The 22683-nt window shown below is 47.1% G+C and overlaps 2 protein-coding genes across 3 annotated transcripts; one reads left to right on the forward strand and one right to left on the reverse strand.

The window, feature by feature from the left end:
• Positions 1-429: 429 nt before the first annotated feature.
• Positions 430-14103, reverse strand: LOC133341215 (cytochrome P450 2F3-like). Of its 2 annotated transcripts, none has more exons than XM_061549674.1 (9): positions 13770-14103; positions 11193-11358; positions 10106-10255; positions 9198-9358; positions 7209-7382; positions 5916-6057; positions 4173-4360; positions 2722-2863; positions 430-2390 (listed from the first exon to the last, which is right to left on the reverse strand). In XM_061549674.1, the coding sequence occupies exons 1-9, from the start codon at positions 14013-14015 to the stop codon at positions 2212-2214; spliced, it is 1548 nt and encodes a 515-aa protein (XP_061405658.1). In that variant the 5' UTR covers positions 14016-14103; the 3' UTR covers positions 430-2211. The 2 variants fall into 2 exon arrangements, with proteins under 2 accessions (XP_061405658.1, XP_061405659.1); XM_061549675.1 differs by lacking the exon at positions 13770-14103 and adding an exon at positions 12699-12825.
• A 131-nt stretch (positions 14104-14234) lies between these two features.
• On the forward strand, positions 14235-22514 carry LOC133341218 (cell growth regulator with RING finger domain protein 1-like). Its single transcript, XM_061549679.1, has 6 exons — positions 14235-14369; positions 16772-16920; positions 17912-18092; positions 19105-19255; positions 20098-20205; positions 21057-22514. The coding sequence occupies exons 1-6, from the start codon at positions 14266-14268 to the stop codon at positions 21348-21350; spliced, it is 987 nt and encodes a 328-aa protein (XP_061405663.1). The 5' UTR covers positions 14235-14265; the 3' UTR covers positions 21351-22514.
• Positions 22515-22683: the final 169 nt, after the last annotated feature.

Raw genomic sequence — 22683 nt, forward strand, 5'->3', positions numbered from 1 at the left:
TGGGATGAATGGTGTGGGATGAATGGTGTGGGATGGTGATGTGGCATGATGTGGGATGATGATGTGGGATGATGTGGGATGATGTGGGATGATTGGTTTGGGATGATGGAGTGGGATGAATGGTGTGGGATGATGATGTGGGATGAATGGTGTGGGATGAATTGTGTGGGATGAATGGTGTGGGATGATGATGTGGGATGATGATGATGTGGGATGAATGGTGTGGGATGAATGGTGTGGGATGAATGGTGTGGGATGATGATGTGGGATGGTGATGTGGGATGATGATGTGGGATGATGATGTGGGATGATGTGGGATGGTGATGTGGGATGAATGGCGTGGGATGAATGGTGTGGGATGGTGATGTGGGATGATGTGGGATGGTGATGTGGGATGAATGTTTGAGAATTTAAAAATCAAATGCGTCATAATAGCATTTCATTTTATTTCAAGAAGAAGATGTCAAGGCGAAAATCCGGACAGGTTTTGCTAATTTGTGACCTACTAAATGATTATACAGGATTGATTACACGTTCATCTAAAATAATTTCTAACAGCTTCATATAATCAGATGAAAATCGTGCACGGTTAACTCTGGATTGTCTGTATTGCGATTAACCGCGTGCCAAATTCGTAGCACAGTGTACGAGCCGCGAGACACGCGGCAAATAACAAGAAACATTTAAAACAATCGACTCGTGAACTGACTCACGACACCAATCACGGAATTCTTTAAATCTCTTCAAGTGACTCTAATCAAATCTTGACTTAAAGCTTTCGTGACTGCAGGAATTCATATTATTTGGGTCTTTCGGTAAAGTCACGTAGATAGGTTCTAAGAAAATAACAAAAAACGACGACTTTTTCCTGATGACGGCCGCTTGTGTTGCGATCGAAACGTCGTAGTTTTTTTGTTATTTTCTTTAAACCTTTCTACGCGACTTTACCGAAAGACCCAAAGAAGATGACTCTAAACTCTTTGGTTCTTTCGATAAAGTCACGTAGGTATAAAATAAAATAAATCACGACGTTTCGATCGCAACACAAGCAATCATCATCAGGTGGGAAACCACATCAAGAAACATGTTTTTGTTGTTGCTGAAGTGGGAGAGAGATGCCGTGGTAAGATGTTATACAGGTGTGGTAAGAGGTTATATCGGTGTGGTAAGAGGTTATATCGGTGTGGTAAGAGGTTATATCGGTGTGGTAAGAGGTTATATCGGTGTGGTAAGAGGTTATATCGGTGTGGTAAGAGGTTATATCGGATGACGATTGCTTGTGTTGCGATCGAAACGTCGTGATTTATTTTATTTTCTACCCACGTGACTTTACCGAAAGAACCAAAGAGTTTGGATTCCTGCAGTCACGAAAGACCCAAAGAGTAAGATGACTCTGAGATGTTTTCTTGTTCATGTTTTTGTTTTTTGTTTGTTGCAGTTGCACCCGATTCAAGAGCCGAATGGCTCACAGGGCTCCACCTAAAACTTGCACTTGAACTAATCACCCTCAAGCACGCGCCTCAAGGGGGCGCTGACGAACCGGGATCAGCGCCTGGCTCGTCCCGTCAGCTGCCCCCCTCGTCCCGTCAGCAATGTTGCCATCCCACCGCGTCTCGCGAGCTTCTGAAAGCCACTCCGTTCCCCTCCATTTCTGTAATTTCCATTCCAACCTGTTGCTGTATTTTAAGGCGTTCATTACAATGTGGGGATCCTGTCATTATGTATGTTGAACTTCTTTCGCACCATACGTAGCCAACCGTGCGAATCGAATGTGCTGTCAGAGGCAGTGAGCATTATAGAAACAAATCGCAGAAAGCGTCATGTATATGCTTTCTACGTTTTCCTGAATTAATTTATTCCATTTCCTATAAGAATATTAGATCATATTTTCATTGGTATTCTTGGTTCTTTCGGTAAAGTCACGTAGATAGAAAATACCGCCGATACTTATATAACCTCGTGTCACGGCAGCTCTCTCGCCTACTTCAGCAGTTTTCTTGCTGTGGTTGTCTCACCTGATGACGATTGCTTGCATTGCGATCGAAACGTCGTGATCTATTATTATTTCTACCCACGTGACTTTACCGAAAGAACCAAAGAGTATGGATTGCTGCAGTCACGAAAGCTTCAAATCAAGTGAGATTCGTTCATAGTCAGTGATTCTTGACTCGAACTTTGAGTGACCTGCAAGCTCTATTATCTGGAATGCTATCACCGCCTTATGGCACAAACCTCGTAGCGATGGGGATTCCAAACTATGCCTGACTTTGGGGTAAGGTCAGGCATGGGGTGTCCTGACTGTCCCTGAAATGAGAAACGTTGTAGCAGAGCTGTGAGGAAGAGAAAGACCTCCATCCTGGCCAGGTTCTTCCCGAGACAAAGTCGGGGCCCTAGTGACATAAACACACAAACACGCGGTATTATTTGTAAGAGGTCATTGGGTCAAAACCTGAATTGTACTTATTTTCACATGTCTCATTTGCAAATTATATATAACTGCGCTTTTATTTGGGTACATTGATGACAAGACCTTGAATTTATTTTAAAAGGAGTATTTTCATGTTTTGGAAGCTGTAGATTTTATTGCGATTGTTTTATTTTACAATTTGACCAATGGTGTATCAACCTCACTGTGTGAACTTCAAATATCCATCATCATTCTACTGTGACTGATGAAAGCCGTATCCAGACAGCTTGATTAAATAAATAAAAAAACATTACCTGCAGAGAACGCCATAAAATCATTTCGGTTATAGAAGTTTCCATCGATGTCCAGGAAATGGCCTGGGTTGAACTGCTCGGGTGTTTCCCACACCGACTTTTCTCTGAGCGCCGAGTGGATGAGAGCAACCACTTGTGTGCCCTGCAAGTCACAGATTGTATCGAGACAATTTAGATTACGGCACACTTTGCACATATGAATATATGGAGGGGACTTGCAATATTTGATTATGGGGAAAAAACAGAGACGCTAACTCTGGTGAATACACAAACTCCACCGTCGAACGAGAAAGAGTAAACAAGGCTGCCGGCTGGGAACATCACGTGTGCGAGGTCAGATGATGGTTGAGATCGGAATTTCTGCTCGGAACAGGGTTGAGTTGTTTCAAGGTGATGATGAATGAATGTGGTATTACTGGTAACACCCTGGATGTTGCAGAAATTAATATAAAAAAAATGTATGATGATTGGAAGTGGAAGTCTTCATGTGTGCGGCAGTAGAGCAATTAACATTATTTTTCAACACAGAATCAGATGAGAAAGAAAGATAATTGAAGGACATTTCACCCCAATTAACTATTCTAGTAGAACCAGTACACCTACAGGCAATGGCCACTCTTCTGGCCTCACCAATACCCCCAGATGTCATCGACTTTTGAGTTCCCTCTGGTCACCAAACGCATAATAGATGACCCATGTTTACCCATTGACCTTGCTTAGTAATGTGCTACATAACTGCACTGTTGTAACCTGACTGTGCCATTTTTGCATTGGATTAATTGACTAAATGCTTGCATTTTTACTTTCTTCAAAATTTGCTATTTCCGAACTTTTGGGGTCCAACTTTGCGGCTCTACTGGCAGGTCAATGACACTTAAAAACAATTTGCTGATTCTGTATCAGTCACGTGTAGTATATGGCCTCAGAACGTTTATCTCATGCAGATCAGAACAACTCTCTTTTTTAGACTCTGTACCATTGTTGTTGAATGGGCAACTGGGTTAAAAATACATGAATGATGTTTTTCCACTTTTCAGTTTACTCGTGCATCTGCAATACCGTACTCTGAACCTTCTGACAATGCGTTCGGCCAGGTGGATCAGTGGTATAGCCAGTGGCTCGCACTGGGGCGTTTGTCAGTTCAAATCCTGTTTGAGGGTTGACTCATCCAATAACGGTTGGCTACGTACGGTGTGAAAGAAGTTCAACATAATACAAAATTATCCTGGGTTCAATGAAACAAGTACCATTTTGTGGAGAAGTCAGCGGTGACTTTCTTACCAACTAACCCCTGCCATATGAATGTGGCATTTATACCACTGGTTCAGGACTGTAAACAGATTTTCACCACCTCATTGTTCACTTGAGCAGGAAATCACTCCGATGTTTGTTTATATATAGAATATGTTAGCCAATCATCGTTTGTGATGGTTCACGTTACGTGGACACACCTTGGGCAAGAAATAACCGCGCAGTTTTGTGTCGGCGGTGGTAGCGTGTGGAAATGCCATCGGCAGGATGTTGGCGTAGCGCTGAATTTCATGAACTGTGGCGTTGGTGTAGGGCATGGATGCTCGATCGGCACAAGCCGGCCGGCGATTGGATCCAACGACGCGATCTATTTCTTCCTGAACTTGTTCTGTAGGTACAGAAAAGGGAAACATCGCCAGCGAATACCGCGTGTACACATACTAATACAAACTAAACGATGGTTGTTACATAAACTCGTGCTACGTGAATGGAGATAAGGTTCATGAAATATGACTGCTGCACTTTATAAAACATGTCTCTGCTACGAAGAATTCATCCTCGAACATGAATCAATCGAGCCGGTAGTTTCATCAGCCAGATTGCATGCAGCGTCATTTTTCTTAACTGATTTTGGAGCAGTTTTGAATGCATTAAAAAGACAGCACGAATACCTTCCCAAGTGAAGTTTTGTAACTGGGAGATCCTTCTGCTGGGGGAAGCATGTTCCACATATTGCTGCTCAACTCTGACACGGAACGGCAATGGGCTCCAGGAAACGTGTTAGAGGATTCCTCCACTGGCAGTGCATACGCACGCCTTGTTGCTACATGTGGCGCACTGCGGCATCTTTGACTCTGTTGTCATGTAGATTGACAGGTCAGAACATTGCCATACACTGCAGCTGCTTTGCATTGAGTGAAGGTTTCTATAGTGATATGAACATTCTCTACAGTCACTACTGGACCACCACCAATGACAGTTCAGTCAGGATGACATGTACACAGTACAGTAAATCATCGCTATGCATTAGCTCTGAATTCGCGAGTTTCGCATATTCGGGAGTTACTCAACTCTCGCAGTAATCCTGCTCTGAACTCGCTATTGTACATTTTTACATTATACGTATTTACAGTCAACTCGTTTATATATTTAGGTATAAACCAAGCGACTGTGAGGTCCATTCAAAATCACGTGACTGCAATCAGGGGAAGCGAGTTCCTCACCACCACCTGCATCGTTATCAGATCATCATCATCAAAGGTTAAAAAATTCATTGTTCTTTATGATTCATTATTTATTTGTTGTAGTAATTAAATATTATTTTACCATTTCCCCCCCTATGTTAACTTGTACCAGAAACGTAACCCCATTTTTTTTTTAGAACAAGTTTACTGCATTCGCAAATTCTGCATTTGTGAGCGTTTTCAAAAACGTAACCCTTGCGGATAGAGAGGGTTTACTGTATATGATTCATAACTGTTTTTTGGGTTAAGTGACTTACTGACCTGGCTAATTCCTATCATAAGGTTCCTCTACCATCTGACACAGCCAAACAAATTTGACCGTCACATGTACAAGCATTTAACATGCCAACTGTTACTGTTTCAGCTCACTCACCGGTAGATTGAAGAATGCTAACAACCAATTTAGCAACGAGATACGATGTTACAGCAAGCATGTTCAGGACGGAACCCAAACTTGGTTGTGAGGATTGTTGTTCAAATTACCGGTGATCTAAATGAATGGCGTGCTAAACACTTGTAAACGTGACCGTGTTGTGTTTGGCTGTCGGGTGGTGGATGGTCTTTAATTTAACGAGATCATTAAGTGGCCGAACACAACACTCATGAACAACATTGGGTGCGAAAACCTACCGTGTAAAGCATACAGTAATTAACTGTATGCTTGACACGATTTCATGGACTCATGTGACATGTACTCACCTTGTACTTTGGGATGTGTCATCATGAGCAGGATACCCCATTTAAGTGTGGCGGAGGTGGTCTCCGACCCAGCCACAAACAGGTTCGCCATCGTGTTAATGAGGGCGATGTCAGAGAAGGCTGTGTCTGGATTCAGTGAATCCTACAAGAGCAATGGAAGAGAGTTATTAAACAAATCAAACACCTTGACAAGAGGAATATGCATACGCTGTCTGTGTTTTGGGATTTAATCCTGTAAGGTTTGGTTATTGCTATATTTCCATTCAAAATTGTGAGAAGAGGTGATCTTTGACACAAGATCGAGGAAACACCCAAATGTAAAATGAAATGTAATGAGGCTAAAACCATACAAGCAGATGGTGCAAGATTCCGATGTGTGATATTCTACTGGATCTTTAATGGTCACCGAAAACATATTTGATGTCAACATTTTATTAGATATGAGTTACGATGTATATATCTTTCACAACTATTCCAGACTGGTTTTAAACTGACATTAAGGAAAGAATCCTACTGAAAATCAGACTATAAATGTGGAATGTTTTATCAAAATCCAGAAAAGGTTATCAAGAAACGCCAATTATTTTTCCTCGGCTCTGCTTTGCTGCACACAACTCCTTGAGCGATGTCGTACAGTCTGTGTTTTTCAGACAGCCACTACCAGTTTACCGTTACATTTTACACCAGCAATGCAATCAATGAGATCATAATCTCATCCCATGCGCATGCTGCTAAAAGACAGTTTTAAAGTGTCTAGTAAAGCACCAGCAAGTCCTCTATTTACGTTCCTCCTATTTACGTTTCACGATAACGTCGCCAACAAATTAATAGTATGTAAAAAGCGGTGATTCGCTACCTTGTTTCTAATTTAAAGAAAAGAATGCAGTAGTTTGGGCAGCGTGCGTGATGACACACTACGACGCCACCGTGTCCACCAGGGGGCTCCCAAGCCTCAGTGTCTACAACATCGCCATACTGGACTCGGTACCACCCTCTCGTGAGGTACACAAAGTCCGTTTTCACTTTTATTATTTATCTAAACTTGTTATATATTTTTTTGAGTATCTTGCGTTAACCTTTTTAGTACTTACTTAACATTTTTTCAGCAAAATTTTACCGAAGAATTACTGCCAGGAACGTAACCTAAATGTATAGCAATACATCAATGGTAAAACTATGTTTCGACTTAAGTGATTTTGTCGAAAGTTGCATTTTGCAGGGAGCAATGCCCAACGTAGATAATTTTTAGTGCTGCATGTTTGATATGGATTGTTTCAATATATCGAAAAAAACCTCAATCCTCTTGTCAATGAAGGCGTCCAAATAATCGCGGGGGTCTCCTTGAATGCGTGCCCCGTCATGTTCTTCAATCCTGGCTTGAATAAACGCATTCAAGACAACTTTATTCTTGTTTATTCGTTGGTGGGGTCCTGGGAAATACTTCAGCAGAGGAAACGAATTGAAAATCTGTGGAAAGAAAATAAAACGCAGATAATAATTATTAAAAACGAATATTAAGATCTGTAACATCGCCATTTAAACCTCAATAAAATTGACTCATCGTCCCACCAACACTGCTAAAATGAGCACCCACTTGGTGTGAGGTAGTAATCATATTTACTCAGGAAGGTGGAATGTCCACCACTGACTCAGGGCCACAGAAAATGCGTACTGCACAAATAAGATTGAAGTTTTGGAGTAATTCATTTTTAGACTTAAAACTTTCGTGACTGCGGGAATACATATTCTTGATTCTTTCGATAAAATCACTGCAAATACATAAATACATATTTTCCACTTTTCGTGTTAAACAAACTTATTCTAAACTTCCCACCATCAAGTTTTCTCCATTTTCATGCAGAACATGCAGGTTATATGGCATCACTTCTTCATTCTGTTTAACTGTTCTTGTCAAGGCTTGTAACATGGAATAGAAATTCTGTATAATGTCCATGTTGCCATCACACTACTTCAAATACAAATAGCTGTGGAAATGAGACCGAGGTGTGTAAATACCTCCACTGTGGCAGACAGAACAATGAACCAGGCCATACCCACTGCAGCCTTGCCGATATAGCCAAGACGAGCAACAAAAGACATAACATTGGCAGTGTGGTTGAATTTATATTTTTTATTTGGTAGCCTTAGTTATTACTGTAAATTCCCTGAGAGCATCCGAGAGTGTGATTAGGAATAAAAGGTTGCAAGAATCCTCACACAATGGTCTTTAATTTATCAACCTCAGAAAATGAGGGACTGAGTCATCCCCAGACCCGGAATGAAGCCCTCAAACTTGCGACTGCTCGCCACTCAAGCAGATCGCTTCATCCATGCACACATCATCGTGCCATGTCTCCGGATACTGCAGGGACATTGGCTGTTTCGCTCAAAGTTCTCGTGACATCACTTAAACTAACTTTGAGTCGCAAAGTGGCCTGAGGCCCTGTCTCCTGGTCTCCAGAATTTGATGTCACTGGTCCAGAAATGTAGCTTTGTTGCCATAGTTGAAGAGTGTCAGAGGAAAAGCTCCACCCTCTCATTTCCGGATGTCACTCCTCAAAACTAATTGAAATCAAAAGACCGAGTTCAAATTGCACACACTTGACCGTCTCCTATCACAGTGAAGCGATTCTGTATTTAGTGCTGTGGTGGTAAAAACAGTCCTGAGAAAAACTTCCAGGATCCAGTCATAACCCCCATCTTGTTTACAAACCAAATAATAGGGCAATGCATATACTACCAGAGCATGTTTTTTGTTTGCATGTTCACCACAAGTATATGTGATTAATGCAGACATGATTCCTTGCAAGAGGTTTCAGTTTGGTGGTTTAACATCTCAACACCTATATTCTTGGTTCTTTCGGTAAAGTCACGTAGAAGGGAAATAATAAAATAATAAAGATAAAACATAATAAGATGCAATTCTCACGACGTTTCGGCCACAACGACAGCGTCCTAATAAACTAGGACGCTGTCTTTCCGACCGCCCTGTTCTTCACTTGAGGACGGCTGCTTGTGTTGTGGCCGAAACGTCGTGAGGATTACATCTTATTATGTTTTATTTTTATTACTTTATTATTTCCCTTCTACGTGACTTTACCGAAAGAACCAAGAATATGAATCCATGCAGTCCACGAAAGCTTTACATCGAAATCTCAACACCTGTTTTATTGCCAGAAAGGGTAAAACCTATTCTTATATAGAGCATATTTGTCCACACAGAAACATATATAGATGCAAGGATTTTAAACATGGATTCGTGATTGCAATAACACTACTCACCTGGGACCAATCATTACCAGACAGTTCTATATTCTCATTGATAATGTTCACGAGCTTCACAAATGTTTTATTATTCCAGTCGTAGCGGTCTCCAAATATGATGGAGCAGATTACATTTGCCGTTGAGTTGATGATTTCGGAATGTGCATCAAAAGGTTTTTCTAGTGCATGGGAAGAAGTTGGGAGAAGTAGTACGGTCAAAATAATATATAGACATCATTACCATAATAAACATCTTCTCAACTACTAGATGAATGCTTTTCCATGCAAACACCACAACACCACATTCTCCCAACGTTGATGAGGTTAGAGGACTTTGTTAAGTGATGCAGTGAGGTCCACAATGCAGGGTGCTGTGAGGAGGCCAAGAGGTGCATTTCTTTAGCAAGCAGGCGTTTGATGGGCTACGGAAACCACCACGTCAGAGAAGAGAGATGAGTCCGAGTGTGGTAATGGAGGCACGGGTGCTCTATCCCTGTCACTGTGGGGATCAGAGAGGAGCAGGACGCTCAGCGGCTCGAAAATAAGTTGTCGGCGTTCGAGCGCCGGAGTCCGACACGGACGCTGGGAATTCCGTGACGGTGCAGGACAAGCGACGCAGAGTCCCGAGGAGAAGAGGGCAGGCGACGGCTGTGGACGTGATTCGGCGTCGACTGTCACGCTGGGTGGGACGCGTGCAGGGTGGGGGGGGGGGGACAATTGCCGAGATGGGCAACACGTGGCGAACGCGCGCTACGACTGGACCACGTCACCACCTCTAATTTACGAACACGCACCTCAGCACGATTAGAATGCTGTCAGAAACAAAGCAACGACCACTGAAATACACTCGATATTAATGCTGACATTCGCCCATGAAGGTTTTGCACAGGTACAACATTCCTTTATTGCGGTCGTGCATTGGATACCTTCTTTGTTTTCTAGAGCTCGCACTAGAAACTCGGCCTCCTCAGCGATCTTCTCTTCAATGCTCTTCGTGCCCATCCCAAGGTTCCTCAGCATCATGTGGGTGAAGCGCCTCCTCGCTCTCCACTGCCACCCATGACTCAGCAGCAGGCCTGGCGCCGGTGAGAGGAGCGTGTTGAGAGAATCACGATCGCGTTATTACAACCCTTAGCCTTGGTATTCGTATGATCATTGTATATGCAGAGCCCATCCTATGAGTGTTTCAGATTATCGTCGTCTTCCTATGATGTGTGATTGACATGAATCTTAGTTACGACTATTACACAAGATAATCATGTATGATGAAGATGCATTTAGCAGACAATGCACTACCTAAAATCAACCTATAAATGTACTCTTATCCATGTTTCTGTCTTTCAATATAAATCTAGGCATGCACCTTTGCACACTTTGTCAGTTTTTGTTGCATGTTGTTTGTTAATGGCCACGTTGCTGACCCGTGCGTGCGTCACAGGGTGGCCGTGTGCACGTCACAGGGTGGCCGTGCGTGCGTCACGTGTGTGCGTCACGTGTGTGCGTCACAGGGTGGCCGTGCGTGCGTCACGTGTGTGCGTCACGTGTGTGCGTCACAGGGTGGCCGTGCGTGCGTCACGTGTGTGCGTCACGTGTGTGCGTCACAGGGTGGCCGTGCGTGCGTCACAGGATGGCCGTGCGTGCGTCACAGGGTGGCCGTGTGTGCGTCACGTGTGTGCGTCACAGGGTGGCCGTGTGTGCGTCACGTGTGTGCTTCACGTGTGTGCGTCACAGGGTGGCCGTGCGTGCGTCACAGGATGGCCGTGCGTGCGTCACAGGGTGGCCGTGCGTGCGTTACGTGTGTGCGTCACGTGTGTGCGTCACAGGGTGGCCGTGTGCGCGTCACAGGGTGGCCCGTGCCCTTTGCGTATCCTTCCTCAGGCCGTGATCTTCATCCAGGTCACGTGTCTGGTGTAAGGGGCGGTCCCAAACGTAGTGCCCATTTGCTCTGAGCCAATCGCAATCCAGCGCTCTACGCGCTACGAATTTAATGAGGTACAAAGAATGCCTTCTTACCTTCGTAATTTCCCAAAGACTTTTTGAAGATGGGTATTTCGGGGCGGTCAATAAACATCTCAGCTTGGGTAACGAGAGCTTCCTTGATGATGTCATTGCCGGCTAAAATCACAACTTGCGTCTGTCCTAAAGATACACTGAAAATTGGACCATGAGTCTCTGAGAGCTGAGAGCCAATGGGAGGGACGGCACAATGAGACCAAAGGAAGCATTAGACTTGTTTTTGTCAGAAAACGATTATTGAACATAAAATAATAAACATCAAAAGTTTAAACATCGCGATTTCCAGATGGTACGTGAACTGGTATGTGGACATACCTCATTGATTCGCACCTCCGATTAGCACGATTGGCTAGATACGGTGTGAAAATTTAAACATACATACATTTATAGCAACTCAGCTAGGCTGGTGACTAAGTGATGGGAGTTGTAAAAAAAATTGGCAAAATTAGAAAAACGAAATTGGAAATATGATTTAAATTGGTGAGGTAGGTGGGTCATGGGGTTTACAAATGTACAGCAGTATTGCTTTCCAGGCCATGAAATTACATAGTTTAAGTATGGAGCTTCATTGCCCTTTACGCTCCTGGCTTTCGGGCCAAGGAGATCGGTTTATGCAGTGGGGTCGACTGAGTGAAATGTAGCCTCAATAACGATAACCTAAGCTACCCACAGTGAACCCCTCGTCTTGTTTGAATAATAGCAAATGTACAGACCATATCTGATGTTTGTGTGCAAGTATTTGTGATGAGAGCGAGGCTATCAACGAACTGCTCTTGAGAACCCGGGTGAAGCGTGGGGGTCGTTAGCCTGATTTGATCCCAGAATCGCAGCAGTGCGAGCCCAGCACTTTGACTGCTGGGCCGCCAAGCCACTCGAGATACACATTTTTTCTCAACCGACGCCTACAAAAGTTTGTATCGGGAGCATTCGAAGGTTGCTCATTGAAATATGGCAAATATTTTCAAGTCGGAAAACTCTATTTTACTTTGTCCCTCCACAAATTAGGACTTAACCAGCAAGCTAAAATGTTAACATTTGTAACTGTTGTGCCGAAAAACATCCTGAAACGACGTTTTTGGAAGCGTTCCAAGAATTGTCGAAGGTTAAAAACATTTTAAAAGAAGCCGGAGAGAGCATCTGAAGACAAAAAAATAACAAAATTTAATAAAGTCGATGCAACATTTGGAGGGGTTTGAATGATGATAAATACGTATTTGACCTCAAACAAGCTTAAATACGCTGTACAGGAGACCCTTGAATATTGCGGAGAGTTACATTCGTGGAAAGTGCCGCGAAAGCTAAACCGCAATATTCAATACTGAAGCCGTACCTCAATCATGGGATTAGGAACACGGCAACCAAAAACAGACACTTCACAATTGAAATAAGTATTGTATTGTACGCCAAATAAACAAAGATAATTGAAATAAAGTAAAAGCCCTTTACAAAAACATTACTATACAATAAATAGCAGAATACATACTGAATAAATATTGCACTTACTGATGACGATCCAAAGCGGGTGTTTGTCCGCGAGTGGGGAGCGGCAGGGCTACGGGGATCGCGAGAAGCTTGTGAGGTGCCACTGACTGCCTCGCACCCCTCGCCATCCCCTCGCATCCCCCGCACCCCTCGCCATCCCCTCGCACCCCTCGCCATCCCCTCGCCATCCCCTCGCATCCCCCGCACCCCTCGCCATCCCCTCGCCATCCCCTCGCATCCCCCGCACCCCTCGCCATCCCCTCGCACCCCTCGCCATCCCCTCGCCATCCCCTCGCATCCCCCGCACCCCTCGCCATCCCCTCGCCATCCCCTCGCATCCCCCGCACCCCTCGCCATCCCCTCGCACCCCTCGCCATCCCCTCGCCATCCCCTCGCATCCCCCGCACCCCTCGCCATCCCCTCGCCATCCCTCGCATCCCCCGCACCCCTCGCCATCCCCTCGCACCCCTCGCCATCCCCTCGCCATCCCCTCGCCATCCCCCGCACCCCTCGCCATCCCCTCGCACCCCTCGCCATCCCCTCGCATCCCCCGCACCCCTCGCCATCCCCTCGCACCCCTCGCCATCCCCTCGCCATCCCCTCGCACCACGGCATCCGCAGCCACTGACACCGCACTTGCGGGGACAATGTCCCCCCGCGAAAGGCCAAACCGAACCCCCGCGACAGCTAAATTGGCACAAAGAGGTCGCCCTCTTTAGGTCGAAACCGCGAACGATAAACCTGCGATATTCAAGGGTCTTTATTTAAGGTGAAATTTTTATTACTAAGGAACGGAAATCAGAAATGTGCAACGAAGATGAATTTCTCTCAAACATTTACACTCTCATACGTGCCCGATAATGACAAATTGAACGAGATGGAATGGATACAAATACACATTTAAATTTGTAGGGAAAAATGTGTTTGTATACCATTAAGTTACCAAAGTATGTCAAGAGACATGGAACGTACATCCACTCGCAGTGCTGACCTCGGCGAGTGCCGGGGAGCTCAATGTGTGTATGTCGTTTAGACTTTTTTCGCACCGTACGTAGCCAACCGTGCGAGAAAGGACAAACAATGAACACGCACCTTGGCTAAGGACGCGGGCATGGCCTTGAGGTCCAACTGCAAGAGGTTTCCCACCAGCGGCAGCCCTCTGGGGCCAGGCGGGAAGCCGCGCTGCCCCCTGTGAAGCCACCAGAAGCCCAGGCACAGAGCCAGCGCGGCCACCACGCGCAGCGCCCAGCGCGGGGGCGGCATCGCGCTCGGCGACAGCTGCGAGCCAAGCGCCAGGACATCGATCCACTGCCACGACGGCTGCATTGCTGCCAGCATATGCGACTCGATATTAATACAACTACAGCGGCGCTGTGCAATGACCGTGCCGCGGTCCTCTTTCACAGCTGAGCTCAGATCTGCCTAACTTGTTGCAGTGTTCCCATTCACCAGGGGACAATCATTCCCGGTGCCCGCTGCGAGTGACGTCACAAGGGCAGCCCCCTCTCGCGGTAACGCGCGCGTGCGTGACGTCATGTAGCGTGTTTGGTAGATGACGTCACGGGCATGAGGCGGCTGCGCGGTCGCCATGGAGGGCGAGGAGGAGGAGGCGGCGGCTCCGCTGTGGCTTCCCGTGGGCGCCGCGCTGCTCGTGGTCGCCCTGGCGGCTCTGGCTGCCAGGGCGATGGCGCGGTGAGGACAGGCCCCGACCTCTGTGCGTGCGCAACGCGCGTGCCGGCGATGCCGGGCGCCGCGAGTGTGTTGAGTGTCCGCGGTGGGGTGGTGCGTGTGCCAGTCATCTCGGGCGGTCAACCCCTGGGACCGGAGTCTGACGTGTCGGCGGCGATCCTCCCACGCTTCACCTCGCGTCCAAGTGCACCTAGCCAGGCACAGGCGCCCTGGTGACATTGCCGCCACTTAGTTTGGGAGCGGTGTGTGTGTTTGCGATTGATGGGGCAGTTGCGTGGGGAGTGGAGGATGATGATTAGTTCCGGGTTGGCAGCAGTGGTCTCCGAATCAGTGGAGCGGCGTTATGTTTGCATCGGCTGCCTCACGCTACGTGGAAGCTGCCTCACGCTACGTGGAAGCTGCCTGGCCTGTCGCTCCAATCGACTCAGTTATGCCCTCCCTTCTCTATGCTTGCGAAACGTGAACCCTTCTGAAGGAACATTGGCACCGGTTTGCAACATTCAGGCAGGCCTGCCTACGATCCATCCTGGGTTTAACCGGACTTGATTGTGTGAGCTCACAGATCCTTAAAGGGTCTGATCAGTCCCATCATTGAGCTCCTCCAGCAGGCGAGGCTTTGTTGGTTGGGTCACGTAGCCCGCATGCCCAGCCACCGCATGCCCAGCCACCGCATGCCCAGCCACCGCATGCCCAGCCACCGCATGCCCAGCCACCCCATGCCCAGCCACCCCATGCCCAGCCACCGCATGCCCAGCCACCGCATGCCCAGCCACCTCATGCCCCAGCCACCCCATGCCCAGCCACCGCATGCCCAGCCACCGCATGCCCAGCCACCGCATGCCCAGCCACCTCATGCCCCAGCCACCGCATGCCCAGCCACCGCATGCCCAGCCACCGCATGCCCAGCCACCGCATGCCCAGCCACCTCATGCCCCAGCCACCCCATGCCCAGCCACCGCATGCCCAGCCACCGCATGCCCAGCCACCACATGCCCAGCCACCTCATGCCCCAGCCACCCCATGCCCAGCCACCGCATGCCCAGCCACCGCATGCCCAGCCACCACATGCCCAGCCACCTCATGCCCCAGCCACCCCATGCCCAGCCACCGCATGCCCAGCCACCGCATGCCCAGCCACCGCATGCCCAGCCACCTCATGCCCCAGCCACCCCATGCCCAGCCACCGCATGCCCAGCCACCGCATGCCCAGCCACCTCATGCCCCAGCCACCCCATGCCCAGCCACCGCATGCCCAGCCACCGCATGCCCAGCCACCGCATACCCAAGGAGCGGCTGTTTGGTCGGATAGAGGGGACTAAATGGTGCGGCACGGGCTAGAGAAGAGATGGACTGATCTGGTACAGAAGATGTGGAGCTGAGTGGACTTGCCGATTGTACCAGCGGTGTCGAGATCTGCATTTAAGGAGGAGGCTCGTGACGGACGCTACTTGGGCAGTTGGAGGCGGTCGCCCTCCAACAACAACGGAGGGCAGAGGAGCGACGCTCACAACAACGAGCGGAACGCCGGGTGGCTAAAATTCAGAAAGTTGGCACAGTAAGGAGCACAGGTGGTGCATTTTGCCAGACACTCAGACAGTCAACCTATAACACCTGGGTCTGCCCCGTGACCTGTCAGCAAATCTTCGGCACTTCATGTGGCTCCAAAGTGCACCTAGCCTGACACAAGGACTTGTGCCAGTGGTGACGCTGCTTCGTGCCAAATGGCAGCTGTTGTTGGTGTGTGTAATAGTATTTGAATGCCATCGCATCCCAAAGTGCCTTGCAACACAATATATAAACACATTTGGTGCTTTGTTCCTGTGTGCCTGTAGGAAGCTATATCTTGTATCATGAACGTGTGTGTGTATGCACGTGTGTTTGTAGGCTGTGTGGGATAGTCCCACCATAGGCAGGATAGTCCCACCAGTGATGGCATCCTCTTAATGTGGCAGCCCATTTTTCAGGAGGGGGTGGCAGTGGACGCCGTTTTGTATCAATTCCCTTCGCGTTGCGGTGGGATAGACACTGGAATGCCTCCAATAGCACCACATGCGCCGCCAGAGCTACTTCAGAATAGCCTGGCATATTATCTTCGCTGTGGCCTTGCCCCACCCACTTTGCACCAATTTGCAAAGTGAGATGCAGTAGAACTCAGTCCGCTAGTTGTGGACATTGCCCTGTATGAATTCCAGGGCCAACCTGGTGCAAAGTCAGCCAGCATAAGCTGAAGTAGAGGCTGATGATGGCAGAAACCCTTTATTATTAATAATATCCCAATTTAAACGTAAACATTTAAAAGTTGACTTGCGCCCATCTCTAAGATGCCCTGGGTTCTTCACGTTTAGAGCTCCAAGATATTGAAGGATGAGTGGAGCACTCTAACGTGCCGCGTATGTACCCGTCAGGCTGGGGTGGCACTGGGGTCTGCCTGTCATTCTCGACCATCATTCCGGAGATCTTGGCGCTTGGCCCATTGTACCCGAGACCAGCATGCAGCGGGTCTCCAGCGTGTTTGCCCTGGACATAGCGGATTCAAATACGGCCTCCCTCGCCGGTGAGTTCCAACGTGCTTGTATCCTCGAAGACAATGTATACATGTTTTGCTAAAGCATATATGCACAATATTTTACAATACATCTCAAATTTTGTGAGTTTTTAAAAACTTCTATCTGCTCAAACATTGTGGCATGAATGGCGCGTCAGTCATGGGTCAATGAATAGTAACACGCCACGTCTGTCGCACAATAGATCTCCGTGCGGTGTTGCTGCTACTCTCGCGTCACACATCTCCACTGTTCTCTCCACCTCTCCCGGCTCTGCACACATCTCCGATCTGTATCCATCTTCTGCCTCCTTCCACGTAGGGTGATGGTTGCTAACGCTGCATCGTGGCTTCTCTGTGCTGTGCTTCTCTCGATCGGTGCCTCTCCCACGCTGTGCTGTCTCCGCCTCTCACCGCAGACTTACATGGTCACTGTGACATGTCTTGTACCATGCCATGTAGAGAACCAGTGTAGACAAGTGCAGTCTGGGAATGTGTCAAGTGAGCAGTATAAAATGCATACATTGTCAAGCATGTAGGTGATGCATAGAGAAAGGGAGGCAGAGATGGCCAGAGCGAGAGATGTGTGGATTGGACGAAGCAAAGACATGGCATAGAGAGAAGTGGAGATGGGTTCCGCATGGATATATGTGGAACTGACATGGCACAAGGGATATTTGGAGTGAGAGAAGCAGATTGCATGGGAGGTGCATGAGTACAGCAAGCGGAGAGGCACGGCATGGAGTGGTTTGTTGGGAGAGAACGCAGTTGCATTGTTTGGGCAGCCACTGGGCTGGCTACTGTCAGTGGTAAAATGGGTCTGCGTGAAGGGCACAGCGTAGGTTGCGCTGTTATGCCCCACAACATCAATCATGTCCTATGTCATCTCTTGTTGTTTACCTGATCTGTTGTGTTTCCCATGTCCTCGTAAGTCACGTTGATAGTCTGTGGCACGTAAGAGATGAATGGACACAACAACCCCATCGTGTTTGGCTTGGTGCAGGTGGCGTGACGCTGGCCGTGCACTGCCTGGAGCCGTGCGTCCTCACCTGCTACTGGGGCTGCGCGCTGGGCGCCGTGCACGCCGTGCTGCAGGGCCACGCGCGCCGCCTCCCAACGCTCCGCTCCCCGCAGCAGATGGAGACGGCGCTGGGAGGTGATTACCTCCACAGGGAGCAATTTGCGTATCCTTCAGCGAGATTCAGTCTCCCCTGGTCACGTTGCTCATTTCACAGTTCCTCCCGCTGTTATATACAATGTTGTTTGTACATTGATTTTAGATTTTTACAGCTTGATCTTTCCTACACGTCACAAAATGTCTTGGGTTTTTACACAACAAATACATTTATCCTGTGTTGATGGCCAATCTGATGCGTATTGCTACAAAATGCCATGAGTTGCTTGCTGATGACTCATTTCACATTATTTACATATGGTATATATATAAAAGGCAATTTGTGAATATATCTGTCTGTTCAAAATGTTTAGCGTACTTCCCGACATGCACAAAACTGGAAATTTGCCATGTGGGTACTTTCCAGACTGTACACCATGCAAAAATTATAAAATACACTTTTTGGGGGGGGGGGGGGGGGGGGGGGGTGGAACTCAATAATGCATATATTTTTTGCACGGCAAGTGAGCTGTGACCTCAAATCTGTCATGTGACACGCGCATGTGGAAGTGTAACGCATTGTAATGTAGTGGTTAGCGCGCTGCGCTACGAACCCGGCGACCCGAGTTCGATTCCTGCTCACGGCCACCACCGGTGACGATTATTTGAACCGGTCCTGGGCCTCCCCTAAGTCGACTCAGCCTCAAACGAGTAACTGCTGTGGTGTGTGAACATCGCCACTGGGGAGACAAAGGCGGCCGGGCGTGGTGGATCCAAGTCCCGGGCGAAGCCGGGTAGTAAAGCTAGTATGATAGGTTATTTTTAATAATGGAGATCTTTGGCAAATACCAGTTACAATCTATGTTTTTTTTTGTTTGTGATGGGAGGAACGCATGGAGGACACCAATGCAGAACAGGGGGAGAACATACAACTCCACAAAGGCAGCCAAGTTGGGAATCGAACCTGGGCCCTTGTTGTTGTTGTGAGGCACAAATATTACCAGAGATTGAATTAATAGGCGTGTTTTAACTGATAAAGACAAATAACAGTGTTTTGCAAGTCTCCTTAATGCCTTTGTCAGAATATCAAAAGATGAGAAGGTGCTGCAGAGAGTGGAGCTGCCTGACGCTCTGCGGGGGGGAGACCTGGGCGGCGTGCCCAGACTCCGCTACCCGCTCGTCGTGCTGCTCACCCACGCCGAGCACCGGCCACAACCGCGGGCTCCGGACATGGTAATGGAGATGGCAAATTCCAGACACCTCGCACACAGCGTACTTGCAGTCATTTGCCTGGAGTCAGTTAATTTGAATCTGTAAATGACGACAATGTCCATCACAATAGAGACATGCAGATGGCTGTGCTGGATTTTCTCGTCATTTACAGATTGTAATTATTATTTCTGTAGCAAGTGCTAATAGGGGTTCCCATAATGTAAAAGTACAAGTCCTCTCTATATATGGGACTCCAAGAGGCATTTTTCAGCAGTGAACAATGATGACTGTGCTGAGGAATCCTAATCAGGACAAAACCGGTCTACATTTGTCTTCACTACTACTTGTTGGGATGACCATATTTTCTCAGCTCTTTGAGTTAGTTGGTAGTCAAAATGAGAACAAGGTCACACATTCAGTTCTTTTGAGCTGGTGGTCTGGATAATTGTACATACAGTTCTGTACACCTCTGTGTTGTTGAATCTGTTTGAGTAACTTGCAGGTGAAATGCAGTATTATGCAAAGGCGAATTCCAAACCACATAAGCAAGCAAAGTTGCATATTTCTCTTGTGGATGAATCAGAACCAGGGAGTATGGTATCCCACTGTCGCATGTATGAAAACAGATTTTGGAGAATGAAAGACAACACATTAATAAATCAAGTCTACCGCTAGATCGAGGCCGGCAACCTGAACCAGGTCCGAACACAGCACAGAGCCTCTTCGCAATACCGAGAGCGTAAGGCGGTGGTCCTCGGGCAGTGTTGTAAGACATCGATGTGACGGGTGTGCACAGTGTGAGGAAACTGTGCATAGACATTCGGTGTCCTTTGCGTGGCTTTAACGGTGCCACTGCGTTACAGGTGGCCTTGCTGACGTGCGTGCACCTGCCAGACCCTGTACATAGCGTGTCCTGCCGGGTGCTGCACCAGCTGTTGCTCACACACTCTGGGCTCTCGTATGATCTGAAAGTAAGTAGTAAAATAGATGAGCAGCAGACCATGTATCCTGCATATATCTATCTTCACATAAAAATGAAAGTATTTCTTCCACGACCCATCAGATTCATGGGCTTCTTAATTAATTCAGCAAAAGCATACTCTGGACCAGTCAGGCTTGCAATAATCAATGCTTTTGAACTACCAGATGTTACAGCAAGGACCCTCTTTAAGAAATGTTTACAAGTTCAATACAAAATCATACACAATACAAAATAATGATGTGTAGACATATATGAAGGATAAATTGTCTGGTTATCCATATTGCTACTTTTTGGTTCTTTACCGAAATAACCAAAGAGTAGGGATTCCTGCAGTCACGAAAGCTTCAAATCTATATTGCTATTTTCATGATTATTTTAAAACGTATTCTATGCTGATTACACACAAAACACATAGAGAATATGCCATCATGAAGCCATGTCCATTCAATGTTGCCACCGTGTCGAATTTCCTCCAAAGTATTACTGAGGTATATTCATGTCTCTGCTGTAGAGTCTCTGTATACAATCTCTCTGCAAGTTTCGTTACAATTCTGTCGCAAACAGGCTTCATGGTTCTAACTTTCCCCTCCAAAGCTATTATTTGTCATTTACTAAGATAACCTAATGAACTACTGCCATGCACCTATATTGTGACCTCTTAATCAATCTTTTGTGTGTTCCCTGATGGGTGTTCTCATTGTTTCGTGATTTATTTTACAAAGGTCTGTTTTATTTTGAATTGTTTGCGTTTTCATCCATTTTTCATTTTCCTCATTTTCATTATCGTGATTTTATATTCTAAAATGTCAAGACGTAACCTTTTTGTTATTCCATTTACAGAGGCTGTACATGTCAACAGATGCGCCCGAGGATTCGCAAAGCGATGAGGGCGTGACCTCACAGGTGTTGCCCGAGGTCAGGGCGGAGGGGCAAGTCGCTGCCCAGGAGGAGGAGGACGGTGATGGACAGGGCGGCGCATGTCGAGACTGCGTGGTTTGCCAGAATGCCAAAGTGAACCGGGTGCTCCTACCTTGTCGGCACACGTGCTTGTGCGATCACTGTGTGCAATATTTCAGGCAGTGCCCAATGTGTAGACAATTCATACAGTTTTCCTTCCCTTTAAACCCTGATTAATAACAAGAGATGTTCTGCTTAATGGACCGGCATTGAAAACGTGAAACAAAGCGGTGGATGAGAGCAGGTACTTTTGGAAAGATGAACGATTTTAATGAGTGCGTGCTGCCTGCGATGACGTACGGATCAGAAACACATTAATGACAAAATTTAACGAAAACTGAAAAGTCCCCCAATAGGCCAGGAGAGATGCAAGGTGACAATTACATTGAGGGACAAAGGTGGAACGCGTGGATTGGAAAACACAGGTTAATGACATCGGTTAGCACGATTGGCTACTAACAGTGCAAAAGAAGTTCAACATACATTGACACCGTAAATAAAAGTGAGTGGAGGTGGGTTTGGCCAGAACACTGTGCGAGAACGGATGATGGCTCATGGTCAAGAATAACAATGGGGTTGCAACCAATGAAATGTGTCTAAGAGCATGTCCATCGAGGAGATGGGAGTAAAGAGTTTGTGCAGGTGGTATGCTGATTCTTACATTGCAGGATCGTGAGAGGTGGTGGCGACTTGGGGAGTCCTTCATCCAGCAGCCATGGCTGGCGATCATAATAGATTCTACGACTAATGAACGCACAGGATTTGTTTCTCATTCAACCGACTTGCCCTCGATTATCTTATCCCCTCATAGAAACTCGCATGCCTTCTGGTTTGAGTATATTAATGTTTTGACGAGGTGAGAACTCAAGGGGCAATGAAAGTCTCATTTGCAAGAGTGACTTCGTCTTACCTGGATACACAGGATCTTGAAATTGAACTTACAACCGAGTTGATGCCAAGTAAGATTTTTCTCAGGAACGTTGCCGTATTTCAGGGTGTTGTCGTGTTTTTTGTGACATCTAAACGAGCAATTTTGCACAGACGCATCAGCCACCGCTCCTTGCAGCTGAAGCATCAGCCACCGCTCCTTGCAGCTGAAGCATCAGCCACGAAGCGACTCCGGTCGCCATCCACATCCTCCCCCCCCCCCCCCCCCACTTGGTGTTGAAGGTTTGAGAGTCCATTGGTTTGTTTACTTCGGTATGCCATCTGTCGAGACTCATTTCCCCCCGGCACGTATCTACCATTGTTAGATCATTTATTACATTAGGGGCCGTCCATAAATGACGTCACGAGATTTTGGACGATTTTTCACCCCCCCCCGCCTCGTCACACGGCGTCACAAAAGTCAGACCCCCCTCAAATATGACGTCACAAAGCTCTGCCCCCCCCCCAACCATATTTCCATTTTGAAAATAAAACGTGCTTAAAATCGCTTTAAACTATTGTCATTGTAGTGCGTATTTAATGTGGCGCTGCACTCTGATGTTGTAGGAGAAAACATTAAAAA

Source organism: Lethenteron reissneri, chromosome 11, assembly GCF_015708825.2.
Source record: "Lethenteron reissneri isolate LAM-NWPU_2019-01 chromosome 11, ASM1570882v1, whole genome shotgun sequence".
NCBI classification, from domain to species: Eukaryota; Metazoa; Chordata; class Hyperoartia; order Petromyzontiformes; family Petromyzontidae; genus Lethenteron; species Lethenteron reissneri.

Coding starts and splice junctions, on each gene's coding strand:
- LOC133341215 (XM_061549674.1), bottom strand. CDS start 14,015: ATGCTGGCAGCAATGCAGCCGTCGTGGCAGTGGATCGATGTCCTGGCG. Junction 11,359..13,769: donor TGCCCGCGTCCTTAGCCAAG/GTGCGTGTTCAT, acceptor ATTGGCTCTCAG/CTCTCAGAGACTCATGGTCC. Junction 10,256..11,192: donor GTCTTTGGGAAATTACGAAG/GTAAGAAGGCAT, acceptor CACCGGCGCCAG/GCCTGCTGCTGAGTCATGGG.
- LOC133341218 (XM_061549679.1), top strand. CDS start 14,266: ATGGAGGGCGAGGAGGAGGAGGCGGCGGCTCCGCTGTGGCTTCCCGTG. Junction 19,256..20,097: donor AACCGCGGGCTCCGGACATG/GTAATGGAGATG, acceptor ACTGCGTTACAG/GTGGCCTTGCTGACGTGCGT. Junction 20,206..21,056: donor GGCTCTCGTATGATCTGAAA/GTAAGTAGTAAA, acceptor TTCCATTTACAG/AGGCTGTACATGTCAACAGA.